At 44.3% G+C, this 15465-nt stretch overlaps 1 protein-coding gene across 6 annotated transcripts in view; it reads left to right on the forward strand.

The window, feature by feature from the left end:
• The window catches only part of LOC110255463 (beta-galactosidase-1-like protein 2), a 45484-nt gene continuing 30350 nt past the window's right edge, over positions 332 to 15465 (forward strand). Inside the window, exons 1-6 of one of the 6 annotated variants that reach the window (XM_021063179.1) lie at positions 332 to 1261; positions 2696 to 2788; positions 2926 to 3123; positions 9590 to 9658; positions 12732 to 12827; positions 14676 to 14784. In XM_021063179.1, coding sequence (XP_020918838.1) covers positions 2697 to 2788; positions 2926 to 3123; positions 9590 to 9658; positions 12732 to 12827; positions 14676 to 14784 — 564 coding nt within the window. In that variant the 5' untranslated portion in view covers positions 332 to 1261; position 2696. The other 5 variants (XM_021063177.1, XM_021063178.1, XM_021063176.1 and 2 more) reach the window with 5 other exon arrangements.

The raw sequence follows: 15465 nt of genomic DNA on the forward strand, positions 1-15465 counted from the left end.
AAATGGTCAGAGCATAGAATGTTAGAATCAATCGTGTCTTGGAGATAGAGTATTTGTTTTTAATTTTACTGAAGTAGAGTTGGTTTACAATGTGTTTTCTGCTGTAGGGCAGAGTGATTCAACCATACTTACATGGTTGAATGGATACTTATATATCCATTCCCACAGAGGTTATCACAGAGTATTGGATAGAGTTCCCTATTCTACACAGCAGGTTCCTGTTGACCATCCATTCCATATACCACAGTGTGCATATTCCAAGCCCAAATCCCCAATCCATCCCTCTCCCCTCACCTTTACATTTTGGTAACCATAGGTTTGCTTTTGAAGTCTGTGAGTCTGTTTCTGTTTTGTAAATAAGTTCCCTTGTATTCCACATATGAATGATAGTATATAGTATCTGAAATCTGTCTAGCTTACTTCACTTAGTATGATAATCTCTAGGTCCATCCATGTTGCTGCCAATGGCATTGTTCCACTCTTTTTAAGGGGCAGTAAGGAGTATTTCTGAGTGTGTGTGAGGTTATGTAAGCTCCTAGATGGAGCATGTGAGGGATTTAAAAGGGTCGTTGTCCTGGATGGAGGTATTGGGAGAGGGCAGTGCCTATCCAAGGAAAGAGGAGGCCAACCTGCTGCTGAAGAAATAAATGAACTTCGGTGAAATAGGGTGAAGGGAGAGGGCAGCAGCTACAATGAAAACACAACCCCTGCACGATGCGCATAACAGGAAGCAGGGAACGAAGTTGTTGGGAGAGAGCCTGAAGCAATACTCCTGAAACTGCTCCTTAAGAGAACTTCCTAAAAGTCCAGGTTCCATTAGTGGAGAAGGTTTCAAAAGAAGTTTTTCCCTCTGATGTACCGGGTTACAACGCCCAGAGTGGAAGGGAGTTAAACGGCAAGAAGAGAGAGTGCAACATGCAATCAGAAAAGCAGAAGGAAAGGGAAGCATCATAGGCCTCTCCAAGGGCGATCAGACTTTCAAATGTTCAGAAGCCGAGGAGTGAAACACCCGCGGATATACAGCGCAAAGTCGCCTCGGGAAACACCGCCAAGTTCATACCGTGGGGAGCCCCGGCCCTGCCCCATCGAAGGAAGGTAACCCGGGAGGGCGAGTGGAGCGGGTTGGTGTTTGTTCTCTTCTCGCTCCAGCGGAATTTGCTATAAAGGTTGAGCTGCCCTTGGAACCTGGATCCGACGCGCACAAGCCCAGCGGTGAGCATTTTCAGCGGTGCAGGCGGCCAGAACAGGTGCGGCTGCGCAGGTGAGGCAGCCCCGCCCCCGCCCCCCGGTCCGCGCGCGCAAAGGGCTACTTGGCCGGGACAGCCTTGGATTCCCAGTTCCCGACTCCGCACCGCACGGGGAGTGCCAGCTCCAGGGGAAGCTGGAGTTTGGGATTCTGTGGGTCTGGAGCGGAACTAGCATCCTACTTGGTCAAGTTTCGCCTGTGCGGGTCGGGACCGGCTTCTGGAGCTGCGGCTTTAAGCCCTGGAGTTGGCGGCTTCAGGGTTGGTCCCTGAGGATCCACATCGCCCCGGGATATCGCCGGCTTCCGAGGCGCTCCCACTGGACCCCGAGTCTAGGGAAGGACCTTCCTGGTTTCAGCGCTTCACTCAGAGAGGCGGCGACTGCGCAGAGGGAGCGCTTCCTTCCAAGGGTCCAGGAGGGGGAGGGTCCCTGTGGCCCATAGTCCTCAGAAGGGGGCGGAAAGCCCGCTGGTCTCCTAGGGCGGCCCCAGGCAAGGCCCTTGGGCTAGGGCAAGCTTGGCTGGCGGTGCCAGGGCTCAGACCCTGGGGGTCCCTGGGGGGTGCCTGTCGCTCTGCGCTCCCAGAGCTGGGGCTGGGGTGGGGGCAGCCCGCCTGCGAGTCTGTGGCGGGCGCTGGGACCTCTTGGCCTGGGCCCACCCTGGTGCCGGGTCTCCATGGACCCCTCGGTTCTCAATTGGCCCATAGAACTCTAAGAACCGAGGAGATGGATCCCTATAGTAGCAGAGAAGTGGGAGGCTGGCCTGGAGTTGAAGAGCCACCCTCACCCCCCAGGACGCCTCCCACGTTCCAGCCATGTGCTCTACAGAACATGGAACTCTGAGAGTCTACTCCTTACCTGTTCAATGTCTCTGGTGAATCTCCCAGGGATTATTCAGTTTGTTTGCTTATTTATTTATTTATTTATTTTGTCTTTTTGTCTTTTCTAGAGCCGCACTCGCCACGTATGGAGGTTCCCAGGCTAGAGGTCCAATTGGAGCTGTAGCCACCAGCCTATGGCCAGAGCCACAGCAACTCGGGATCCGAGCTGCAGCTGCCACCTACACCACAGCTCACGGCAACACCGGATCCTCAACCCACTGCGTGAGGCCAGGCATCAAACCTGCAACCTCATGGTTCCTAGTCAGATTCATTAACCACAGAGCCATGATGGGAACTCCAAGGGATTATTCAGTTTATAAACATTCTCTGGTGGAGGCTGGGTTTTAGCTAAAACGTGGCTGGTGTCTCAAAATCCAGTGGGCCTGGGCGGCCATTCTCTCTCCAGCCCAGAGATGGCCTAGGGCGTGTCTGTCTGCTGCAGAAGCCCAGAGACAGGGGTACAGGGCCCTGCTTGCCAGAGGCCCCTCTGCCCCCACAGCATCCTCCAAGGCCCAGGCCTCTCTCCTTTCCTGCTCAAGGAGCCTGACCTCTGCTCTGTCCTGTCTGTTTAGTATGTGGGCCTTCTTGGTGAGACTGGTAGGCTTCCTGGGCCTGACTTCAAGGTTACTGGTAATGTCTCAACTCCAAGGAGACCCTGCAGAAAGGTATGTTTGAGAGGGGAGGCTTGGGAAGTTTCTCTTGGTGCTGACGGTGTGCCCAGGGCCCTGGAGGACAGGCCTTTCTGACTTGCCATGTCTCCTGGGTCACCTCTAGATGTCATGTGCCTCCTTCGTTCCTGCAGGTTGAGCCAGACCTCCATCAGCCCCTCCATCATGAAGGATCGGCACGTGGGTCTGACGATTAGGGACTCGCACTTCATGCTGGGGGACTTCCCTTTCCTCATCCTGGCGGGTACCATCCACTATTTCCGGGTGCCCAAGGAGTACTGGAGGGACAGCCTCCTCAAGCTGAAGGCCTGTGGCTTCAACACGGTTACCACGTGAGTGTGGCCACTCACAGGCTGTACCAGTCTCGTCTGAGTCGGGGTGCTTTCTATGCCTTCTCACAGCTTTGAGGATGGCTCAGTCCTTAGGTGATCCCAGGATCTCCTGTGTCTGGAGCCTGCTCCCATGGCCTGGCAGGGCCTCTGTCAACACAGGCTCCCTCTGGCCCGTGCATAGGAGTCTGCCAGACGTGGCGGCATGTGTTCCCTCACCAGTGGGGAAGAGGGGCTGGGCATGGTGGGCCGCACTCCTCCTTGGAGAGCCTCACCTGCTGTCAGAGTCATAGCCCCAGTGATGGGTCCCAGGATAAGATACTGTTCCAGAAAATTTCGTGTTCAGAGATGGGTTTCATTCAGAACCAAGCCTCATTCCAGAAGCTGAAAGTTAACAAAAATAAGTGATTTCCTTCTAGCCTTCTAAGCTTAGAAAGTGCTTATCTAGTATAGTTTTGATAGTTTTAGTTGTCTTTTTCAATGACTTGATTTTTTAGGTTTAGATGAGAAACCTACATTTCAGATATCTGGATTTAATTTGGTGACTGATAGGAGAGGATGTTTTGAAGCATTTCCCTTCAGATTGTGTACTTTGTGTGCATCACATTGTTTTCCTTATTTGTTTCTCATTATTTTGTTGCTTCTGTATAGCAGTGATTCAGACATTGAGATTTTATGAACTATTACATTATGTAAAAAGAATCACTATGCTGTACACCTGAAACTAATATAGTATTGAAATCAACTCTAATTTTTAAAAACTTCATGAACTAGTAAAAATTTTAAAATATTTGTGGTTGAAATAAGACTGCCAAGTTTGTTATCCTTGCTCAGAAACATAAAAATTGTCACCATTATTTCATAAACTATAAGACGTTCTAAGTCACTCAAAGTGAAACAAGAGAATAAAGAATAAAGGCAGTCTTTCAGAGTGAACACATTTATTTTAGTTGTTAAAAGGCTACGTTCTCTCTTTCTTTCTTTCTGTCTGTCTGTCTGTCTTTTGTCTTTTTAGGGCTGCACCAGTGGCATATGGAGATTCCCAGGCTAGGGTCTAATCAGAGCTGTTGCTGCTGGCCTACAGCAGAGCCACAGCAACGCAGGATCCGAGCTGCATCTGCTCATGGCAACGCCGGATCCTTAACCCACTGATTGAGTCCAGGGATCAAACCCAAAGCCTCATGGTTACTAGGTGGGTACGTTAACCACTGAGCCATGATGGGAACTCCTCTTTATCTCTTCTCAATGATTAACAACCAATTGGCCAAAGTCTTTTCAGGGAGGAACCTAGAGTCTGACAGTCAGATTTCCTGATTATCAGGAGGGTCTGAGTGCCTGTCTCAACAACAGGTGCTGGGGGGACTTTGGTAAGGTTGGGGTCCACCTAGGGACTCTCAAGAGAGTATAGGAAGAGCAGGCATGAATTCCAGATCAGGTGTTGTTCCCGATGCAGGATTAGAGGAAGCAGAGAGTCTCATAGAGTGGGGCCTGGCATGAGGTTAGGGCAGATTACCAGTTGGGTGTATGGGTATAGCAAAGAGGGTCTGGGGTGTCTCTGGGTGTTGCTGAGAGAAAGCAACTTTCACTCAAAAGGGAGACATTTTACAGCTGCAGAACCAGCTTGGGAAACAATGTTTCCTTCTAACTTCTTCCATGGCTTTACCTTTGTTTACTTCCCAGTCTGAAAGTTACAGCTGGTCTAGCTGGTCTTGCTGGTCTTTCTTTTTCAGTCAAGTTTCTTTCTTTCTTTCAATCTTGAACAGGTTTTCAATCATTAAAAATTTCATGATAGATTCAGAAGAACTTCACCACAGGCAGTAGATCCTGACCAGCGGTTGAGGACACAGTGACAGGTTTTGTGTATAGGCCATTACTGGTTGCATTATGTTATCCATTCTTTCTTATACCATCAGCACTTTTAGCTTATGATATACTTACATGTAGGCTTTTTGATATTTATCCTGCTTTGTGTTTGCTCCTGGATCTGTGGTTTGATGTCTGTCATTCATTTTGGAACTTTTCAGACATTATTTCTTCAAGTATTTCTTCTTTCCTTTTTGTCTTTAATCTTCTGGCACTTCCATGACATCTATGTTACAGCTTTTGTAACTGTCCAAAGTGCTTGGATGTTATTTTCCTTTTTTCCAATGCTTTTTCTCTCCGCAGTTGAGTTTTGTAAGTTATTACTGCCCTTCCTCCAAGCTTATGGATTCTTCACTGGTCGCATTCCCTTCTATTCTTTCTTAGAGTTTCCATCCCTCTGCCTGGGTTATCCACCTGTTCTTGCCTGCCATCTACTTTTTCCTTTAGCATATGAGTCATAGTTGTTTTGGATTCCCACTCTAATAACTCTAAATATTTCCCATATCTAAGTCTGGCTTTCACTTGCTTTGTCTCTTTAGACTATGGTTTTTGTTTTTGCATATCTTAAATTTTTTTTTGTTGAAAGGTGGACATGCCTTTGTGGGTAAAAGGAACTGAGGGAAATAAACCTAGATTGTGAGGTTTTATGTTTGTTTGGCTTGGTGTTGTGCTGTATTTACTGTTTGCCATAACAATGGCTTAAGAGGAAAAAATTTCCTCTTGCATTCTCATTCTTATCTCCCTGCTGTCTTTGGTTTTTCCTAGGGACTCCCCTTTAAGTAGGGTCTGAGTCCTATAGTTCCTTTGGCTAGAAACCCCTTTCATTTTGCAGGAGACTGTTGATGTGGTGGTGGGGTGAGCATGCCCTTGTCCTGTGGTGGGTCCCTGACTTTGTGGGTCTGAGTTGGGCATTTCCCACCCCTGTGCTGAAGGTGAGAGTGCTGGATTTGCACACTTTCCTTCCTCCATGAGGATGTCTAGAGAAGTGTTTTTTTCTCTCTCTCTGGCCTGCTTGGGCTCTGGCAAAAATACTTCTAGTTGAGAGAGGTCTCTAGTCAAGGAGAACAGAAGGCCCTGAACTTATTTTCAAATGTCCACATTCCCCTGCTCCCCATCCCCCATAGGAAGCAGGAGGGAGTCTTTCTTAGATTTTTCACAGTGAGAGCTTGGTAGGGCTCCTGGAGGTAAAACACATGAAACTGGGGGTTGCCCCCAAGAATATCCCCTCCCTCAGAGTCTACTCTCAAGCCAATCTCTACTGAGCTCCTAGCAGTTCATCAATTACAGTGTAAGTGTTCCTTCCAATACAGGCTTTAGCTCCTTGCCGTCTGCTCATTCTGACTGTGGATGCCTGTGTTAGTGAGCCTTCTCCAGAGAAGCAGAGCCAGAAGGGGTGCAGGCATGCATGTGCCTTCGTATTCGTGTGTGTGTGTGTGTGTGTGTGTGTGTGTGTGTGAGAGAGAGAGAGAGAGAGAGAGAAAAAGGGAGAGAGAGAGAGAGAAAGGAATTGGCTTACACAATCATGGAGGCAGAGAAATCCCAAAGCCCGAGGTGGGCAAGCTGGAGACCCTGGAGAGAGTCCTATCTGTTTTAGCTTGTTCATTCTCATAAGTGTATATAGTTCCAAGCTGGAGACCCAGGAGAGATTCCTCCATGTTCATTCTCGTAACTGTATTCAGTTCCATTGATAATCATACCCAAAGTCTTCCTCTCATCTAAAATGTAGCTCAAGTCCAGTTTTCCTTATTGCTTTTCTGTCAGGATGATGTGTCCTTGTTGAAAGTAGGGCATCAAATTAAATAACTTTTAAAGGATCTTGGATTTGTTCCCAAAGTGCTTGTATAAAGTTCTATATCTAAGAGTTAGGAATTCTTAAATCCCTAAGTTTTTCTCTTTTCTAAAAACAGAAAGCTCTTACTGCAGAATCTTACAGTTGTATACTTCCATTTCACTCTTCCCTCTCTTTGTGCTACACTGCGCAATGTTTTTTATAAGCTAGAGTTCATAATACAGTTTTTTTTCCTGCTTTGAACATCTAATTATATATGAGAGAAATTTGAGGTATTGATAAAAATATCTTTTTTAATTTACCCATATATTTACCATTTTGGGTCCTTTTAATCCCTTATATAGATTACAACTTCTATCTGGTATCATTTCCTTCTGCTAAAGAGCTTCTTTTTACATCTTAGAGTAGAAGTCTGTCAATCATGAATTATGTTAGCTTTTGTTTCTTTGAAAAATAATTTCTTTCATCTTCAACTTTGAGGGATTATTTCATTGGTGATAATTTCAGTGATAGAATTTGGTGATAATTTCAGTGATAGAATTTTAGAGTTACAGTTATTTGTTTTTTGTTTTTTTGTCTTGGGCTTTAAGTACCTAAAAAATGTCTCTTCATTGTCTCCTGACTTATACATTATCTGATGGCAAATCTGCTATACTCATCTTTCTTTTATTCTTTGTATAATTTGTCCCCCCCCCCCGGTTGCTTTTAACATTTTCTCTTTGTCATTGCTTTTCAGTGATTTGATTCTGATGTACAGACTTTTTTTTTTTTTTTTTGGTTTATAGCTCATTGAGATTCTTGGATCTGTAGGTTTATAGTTTTCATCAATTTACCAAATCTTGGTAAAATTTTGGCTCTATTTCTTCTAATATTTTTGTCTTCCCTTTTTTTCCTGAGGACTTCGACTTCTTGATAAGATCCCACATATTACTGATGCCTTGGTTCATCTTAATTTTTACTTTTTTTTCTGTTTTCCAGTTTAGACAATTTCTTTTTCTCTGTCTTAAAGCTTAGTGACCTTTTATTCCTATTTCTGTTCTGCTGTTTGTATTAGTGCTATATTTTTCATTTTCTGCTGTTAATGGTATCTAGAGTATTTTTTATTTCAAATATTACATTTTTTAAATTTAGAAGTTCCTTTTTGGGTCTTTTTTATATATTTTGTTTTCTTCTTTATGGTCCTGATTTTCTTTACTTGTTAAGATATGGTCTATATTTGTTATATGTATTTTTTTTCATTTGTGGCTGTTCCACAGCATATGGAGCTTCCCAGGCCACAGATCAGATCTAAGCCGCAGTCTCAGTCTAAGCCGAAGCTGTGAGAATGCTGGATCCATAACCCACTGAATCCTGGCGCTCCCAAGATGCTGTCAATCCCATTGTGCCTCAGTGGGAACTCTTATATTAGTTATAACTTTTAAAATAAACTTTTCTGCCAGTTTCAACCCATGTGTCATTTCTGGGTTTATTTCTGTTGCTTGATTTCTTTCTCTGGTTTATACATCATATTTACCTTTTTTAAAAAAATGCCTAGTAAACTTTTTGTAATGAATGCTGTGTGTTAAGAATCTTTTTTTTTTTTTTTTTTTTTTTTTTAAGAGTCCTATGTACAGCATGTGGAACTTCCCAGGCTAGGGATCAAATTGGAGCATCAGCTTCCAGCCTACATCATAGCCACAGCAACACTGGATCCAAGCTGCATCTGCAACCTACACTGCTGATGGCAATGCCAGATCCTTAACCCACTGAGCAAGGCCAGGGATCAAACCTGCATCCTCACAGAGCTATGTTGGGTTCTTAAATCACTGAGCCACAATGAGAACTCCAAGAATCTTATATTGGAGCTCAACAAGTTGAGGATCCAGCATTGTCACCGAGGTGTCTTGGGTCACTTCTGTGGTGCAGGTTCATTCTCTGGACCTGGAAGTTCCACATGCCATGGGTGCAGCCAAAAAAGAAAAAAAAAAAAAGAATCTTATATTGTTGGTTGCTGGATTTCATTTCATTCACTTAAATAATGTTGGATAATCCACTTTTATAAACTTTTCAGTTGTTTCTGGTTTCTATGTTATGGTTCATCATTTTCCTTTTTTGTCATTATAGATGTGGATTTATATTTTTTAAATTTTGGGTCCATGTCATGCAACGGATTGATGTGGGATCTCAGTTCCCAGACCAGAGGTTGAACCCAGGCCACAGCAGTGAAAGTGCCAAGTTCTAACCACTAGACCACCAGGGAACTCCCAGATGTGGATTTAAATTTTTTATGTTTTCATGAGCATTTAAAAAAATTTTGTAGGTAGTTCCCATTGTGGCGCAGCGGAAACGAACTGTATTTGTGAGGATGAGGGTTAGATCCCTGGCCTCTCTCAGTGGATCGGGTATCCGGTGTTGCTGGGAGCTGTGGTGTAGGTGGCATACATGGCTTGGATCCCATGTTGTTTTGGCTGTGATGAAGGCTGACAGCTATAGCTCCGATTTGACCCCTAGCCTGGGAACTTCCATATGCCATGAGTACGACCCTAAAAAGCCAAAGAAAAAAAAATTGTAATTATATCCCAGTGGACATTACATACACATCTGTTTTATCTGAAGTCTAGAATCATGGAAAAGTGTTGGCTGCTCAGATCTTTTGTTGGGCATTTGAGAGAAGGGATTTTGAAGCTATCACATGGTGTACATGCGTGCAGAAATATAGTAACTAAAGTCCTCATAGTGGAGGACTCTGTTAAAGCTGGAGGAGCCAATATGCAAGGAGCAAGGACATGAAAAGAGAGCAAGATGAAAAGTTCTTATATTCCTCTTCTTCCATTTCAGGCATGTTCCTTGGAGCCTCCATGAGCCAAAAAGAGGCCAATTTTACTTTATTGGAAACCTGGATTTGAGGTATGTTTCACGTTTAAGTTCCCTGTGTCTCTGGGTCGGAGATGGGAGTTTAACTCTGTGGGATCAGATGAAGCAAGTGGCACCTTGCTTTCTGCTTTGAGAACCATCTGGAAGCCTTGAAATTTTTGTTCCCCAGATCAAAACCTTTTGAGCTGTGGCTCTGCCATCAACGGTGAAGCCAGACCTCAGTGTCTGTGGTGCATTTTGCTTATCATATAGCTCAGAGTGTGTGTGCAGGAGCCCACAGCTTTGATATATCATGAGGAACCTGCTGCCTCACTTTTAAGAGGAGATTCTGAGCCTAGTTTACAGGATGAGACATGATGCAGTAGAGTAATTGTTCAAAAACATGTATTCTCGGAGTTCCCGTCGTGGTGTAGTGGTTAACGAATCCGACTAGGAACCATGAGGTTGCGGGTTCAGTCCCTGCCCTTGCTCAGTGGGTTAACGATCCGGCGTTGCCGTGAGCTGTGGTGTAGGTTGCAGACGCGGCTCGGATCCCACGTTGCTGTGGCTCTGGTGTAGGCTGGCGGCTACAGCTCCGATTCGACCCCTAGCCTGGGAACCTCCATATGCCACGGGAGCAGCCCAAGAAAAAGCAAAAAGACAAAAAAAAAAAAAAAATGTATTCTCTATCTGCCGTAGTTCAGAATTGCCTTTGTTGCTGGAGACGTGCAGATAATGCACATGCTGTCAAGAATAGGGATCCTGTAGGGGTTCCCATCATGGCTCAGTGGTTAATGAACCCAACTAGCATCCATGAGGATTTGGGTTCGATCCCTGGCCTTGCTCAGAGGGTTAAAGATCCGGTGTTGCCGTGAGCTGTGGGGTAGGTTACAGACGAGGCTTGGATCCCTCGGTGCTGTGGCTCTGGCATAGGCTGGTGGCTAAAGCTCTGATTGGACCCCTAGCCTGGGAACCTCCATAGGCCATGGGTGCGGCCCTAAAAAGACAAAAAAAAAAGGGGGGGGGATAGGGATCCTCTATGTGGAAGGAGGCAAATACAGCCAACTAAGGGCTCAAAACTTGAACAAGGGGAACAGGGCAGACAACAGAGAAGTTAGAGCTGAAGTCATAATGTTGAGCAGGAGTTTATCAGGGCGGCTGAGTGTTACTTCAGGCAGAGAGTCCAGTAAGGGTGCAGTCAGATGTGAGAGCACATTTTATGTGATTTAAGCTGACCTTAGCTGTTGTTAACAAATAAGCCTCAACATCAATAAAGATTTATTCTCATTTAAGGAAAATTTAAAATAGGTTTTCACGGTATGAATATGTCTCTCTCCCAAGAAATGCCTGAGGGATTTCAGGATCTTTCTATCTTGTGGCTTCACCTTCTTCAGCACATAGTTTCCAAACCACTGAACTTGTTGGCATCAAGCCTGCAGGTGGAAGAAAGAGCAGGGACAAGCTTTTCTGGGAATAGGAATACTTGCTTCTGTTCATGTTCTGTTGGCTTGAAATCAGTCGCAGCCACAACTAAATGCACAGGAGGTGGCATGTATAGGTGAGCTGTGTGCCCAGGGCTGTAAGGAATGGTTTTCCCTACTAATTTTCTGCCACACATTATATTCTCTGGGAACTGCAAGCACAGATATCTGGTTCTCCTACTGGCTTCAAGTTGAGGAACTGTCAGAAAATAAAGCTGGAGAGATGATTGAACACATTCTGGCCTTGGAATCTATTCTGAAGGCACTGGGGAGTCATTTGAAGAATTTTAATTTTTTTTAAGGGGCACATCCATGGCATATGGAAGGTCCCAGCCTAGGCATTGACTCAGAGCTACAGCTGCAGGCCTACCCTATAGCCACAGCAATGCCAGATCCGAGCCACATCTGCAACCTACACCACAGCTTATGGCAACTCTGGATTCTTAACCCACTGAGCAAGGCCAGTGATCGAATCTTCATCCTCATGGATACTAGTCAGGTTCCTTACCCCTGAGCCACAATGGAAGCTCCTGAAGAATCTTAATTTTGAACTTTATAGTCACATGCCACAGTGTTTTTTAAGAGGCAGAATAATGCAATAGGTAAGATTTCACTTCTGGAGGCCCTCTGCCTGATCATCTTTTTTTTTTTTTTTTTTTTTTTTTTGTCTTTTTGCCTTTCTAGGGCCGTTCCCACAGCATATGGAGATTCCCAGGCTAGGAGTCAAATCGGAGCTATAGCCGCCAGCCTACACCAGAGCCACAGCAACACAGGGTACGAGCCCTTTTTGTCTGCAACCTAAACCACAGCTCACGGCAACGCCGGATCCTCAACCCACTGAGCAAGGCCAGGGATCGAACCCGCAACCTCATGGTTCCTAGTTGGATTCAGTAACCACTGTGCCACGACAGGAACTCCCTGATCATCCTTTTAACTCTTCCATTTACCAAAAATGGGGCCTTGAAGAAGCTCTGACTCTTTAAGCTTTACTTTCTTATCTCTTAAAATGGAGATGATATTGCTATAGGTGTCTATGTCAAATTAAATCATAAACTTAAAGAATTGTGCTATAGTGCCCAGTGCTGAAACGAGGTATAAATTAGCTCCTGTTTTTGTTGACAATGATATTACTGTTGACAGTGACTGGAGAGGCATCGAAAGAAGGTGAGAATGAAGGAAGGAAACCACTGTAATAACTCAGGTGGAGATGATGAGTTCTTTAGCCAAGGTGGTTACAGTAGGAATTAAGAGGAACTTCACAATGAAAAATATTGGGTAGGAAGGATAAACATGATTTGGTGACAGACTGAAAGTGGGAGAACAGGAAATAAGAGGAGCCAGGTTGATTTGTGTCTGCCTGGTGGTGCCTCTGAGGGAGCAGGTTTAAGAGGGAAGGTTGGTGTCTGGCCTGGATTCTTGCACTTTCCTTTCAGTGTCCTGCTCTCTAGTGCCTTGACTGAGCCCCTTTTCCTGCTGCACCCAGGGCTCCCTGTCTCCTGGGTCCTGTCTTCTACAGAGAATTTGGTCAGCCAGGCTGGGAGTTCCACCCATTCTAACCTCAGGAGAAGAGACCTCAGGAGAAACATAGCATTGATCCCAGGCCTCCACTTTTCATGTGAAATTATCTTTGTCACTTCACTTCCCAGTGCTTTCATGTCCATTGCAATAGAGGTGGATCTGTGGGTCATTCTGTGTCCAGGCCCCTACATCGGGAGCGACTTGGACCTTGGAGGCTTGCCCAGGTAAGTTGTGTGTGGAGGTTCCTGGCTGTGACTCCATGTGGGCCAGCCACATTCCCATGTAAGTCAGAGCAAAGAGTCTTGCTTGGTTTTCTATGTGCCTTTATTTTTCCTTCAGCTGTACCCATTGCTTGTGGAATTTATAGGGCTAGGGATCAAACCTGTGCCACAGCAGTAACCTGACCACAGCAGTGACAATGCTGGATCCTTAACCTGCTGAGCCACCAAGGAACTCCTCTATAGGAGCATTTTTAATCTATATCTTTCCTGCCTATTTAATGAATAGAAAATGAAATTTAAAATGCTGGGAATGATACAGTATTTGTTTTTATAAACCTCTATCTCATCTCCACAGCTGCAAGATGTAGAGTACTTTTTTTTAAATAAAAGCTTTTGGCTGCTACTTAAGCAGCATCTTTGTTTGTTTGTTTGCTTGTTTGCTTTTTAGGGCCACATGTGCAGCATATGGAAGTTCTCAGGCTAGGTGCTGAATCGGAGCTACAGCTGCCGGCCACAGCAATGCAGGATACTTAGCCCCCAAAGCAAGGCCAGGGATCAAACCCACAACCTCATGGATACTGGTCAGGTGTGTTATCGCTGAGCCACAATTGGAACTTCTTAAGCAGTATTTTTATAAGTTCTAGCTTTTGTGGTAAAAGTTTAATTAATCCTCATTAAAAAAAGGATATTTTGGAGTTCCCGTCATGGCGCAAATGTTAACGAATCCGACTAGGAACCATGAGGTTGCGGGTTCGGTCCCTGGCCTTGCTCAGTGGGTTAAGGATCTGGCGTTGCCATGAGCTGTGATGTAGGTTGCAGACGTGGCTTGGATCCCTCGTTGCTGTGGCTGTGGTGTAGGCTGGTGGCTACAGCTCCAATTAGACCCCTAGCCTGGGAACCTCCATTTGCCTTGGGAGCGGCCCTAGAAAAGGCAAAAAGACAAAAAATAAAATAAAATAAATACAAAAATAAATAAATAAGGATATTTTTGGTTCCAGTCATTTTAAAAAATGGCAGTAAAATACACATAATATAAAATTTACCATTTAAAGGTATGCAATTTTTATGAAAATTAAGTAAATTCAAAATATTGAACACTATCTAGTTTCAGAATTTTCTCATCACCATTCCCCCACTTGCCTCCTTCCCCCGAGCCCCTGGCAACCACTTTCAGTTTCTATGGATTTGCCTATTCTGCATATTTCATAAATGGGATTACACATTATATGACCTTTTACGTCTGGCTTCTTTCCCTTGGCATGATGATTTCAAGCATCATCCATGCTGTAGCATGAATCAATTCCTCATTTTTTACTGGCCAAATAATATACTATTAAAAGCCATTTTTAAAAAAATTTGAAAGCAGCTTTATAAAAATCTCACTACAGACTAAGGTCTGGCACACTTTTTTTTTTTTTTTTGTAAAAAACCAGATAATAAATATTTTCAGCTTTGAGGAACATATACTATCTCAGTTGCACTGCTGCAGGCGGAACACAGCTGTACCAACATTTAAAGAAAGGATGGGGCCGTGTGCCAATAAAACTTTATAGAAACAGACAGTGGCTCTGACCCAGCCTGTGGGCTACAGCTTGGCAACCCTACTGTAGGTCATTTCTTCAGTATACAACCTCAATTGTATGTGGAGGAAAGAGATGGTGATTAAGGTGCTGAACTCTTTGTGACTGGACATAGATTACTTTTTCTTAAAGATGGGTTAAAATCTCGCCATATACTCTTCCAGTGTAGCTGTGCAAATTTGGGCTGTTTGTGTTTTCCAGCCTCAGATGCTTGAACATTTCTTTTTGCTGTCTCTCACCACAAGTCTGAGTCTTGCTTTTTCAATCCTAGCTGGTTACTCCAGGATCCTAAAATGAAGCTGAGAACAACTTACAAGGGCTTCACTAAAGCAGTGAATCGCTATTTTGATGACCTGATTCCCAGGATACTATCATATCAGGTAAAGCCCAATTCCCCATCTCTGTGGCCAAGGGAAGTAACTGCCTGAATGGATTTCCTGGATGGGGCCAGCCTACTTTCCATCACTCATGAGCAGGAAGCATCAATAGCAGCTAATCCTAATCCCTTATTGAAGCAGGTTTTTTGCTCTGCTTTTATGCCTTTTCCCCATCTGTTGCCTAACTTTTTTCCTGGCAGTACACTTGGAACTGCATTCTATCTACTCTTTATGTTATCTTCTCCATTATTTCTTTGCTCTCCAACAGCATAAATGGGAAATTAATGATAGTCATCAAAATGTTTTAATTTAGCTACTAAAGATAGCTACTTGTCAGTCTTTCACAGATAATAGATTTTGTAGATGACCTTGGGTCAGTGATTTTATAGAAGCTGCAATTTATATTTAACAAACCTCCCCTGCAATAAAACCATGGTGTCATAATGTATTCATTGTTTGAGTTGAAATATTCTGCCACCATATTTCTGAAATATTTGGAAGATATATAAAGGGCTGTATATCTAGGTAGGAAATGAGCAGCGGGAAGAAACATATATATAATATCTATTGGATGTCAAGCTTTTTGTAAGGTGGGTAACATATATAGCATATTTTATCCTCACAGTAGTTATTTGGAAGGGATGGCATTGTTGACTGAATGGCTTGTGGATGGCCAGGAAAGGG

The sequence above is a fragment of the Sus scrofa genome, chromosome 9, assembly GCF_000003025.6.
Source record: "Sus scrofa isolate TJ Tabasco breed Duroc chromosome 9, Sscrofa11.1, whole genome shotgun sequence".
NCBI classification, from domain to species: Eukaryota; Metazoa; Chordata; class Mammalia; order Artiodactyla; family Suidae; genus Sus; species Sus scrofa.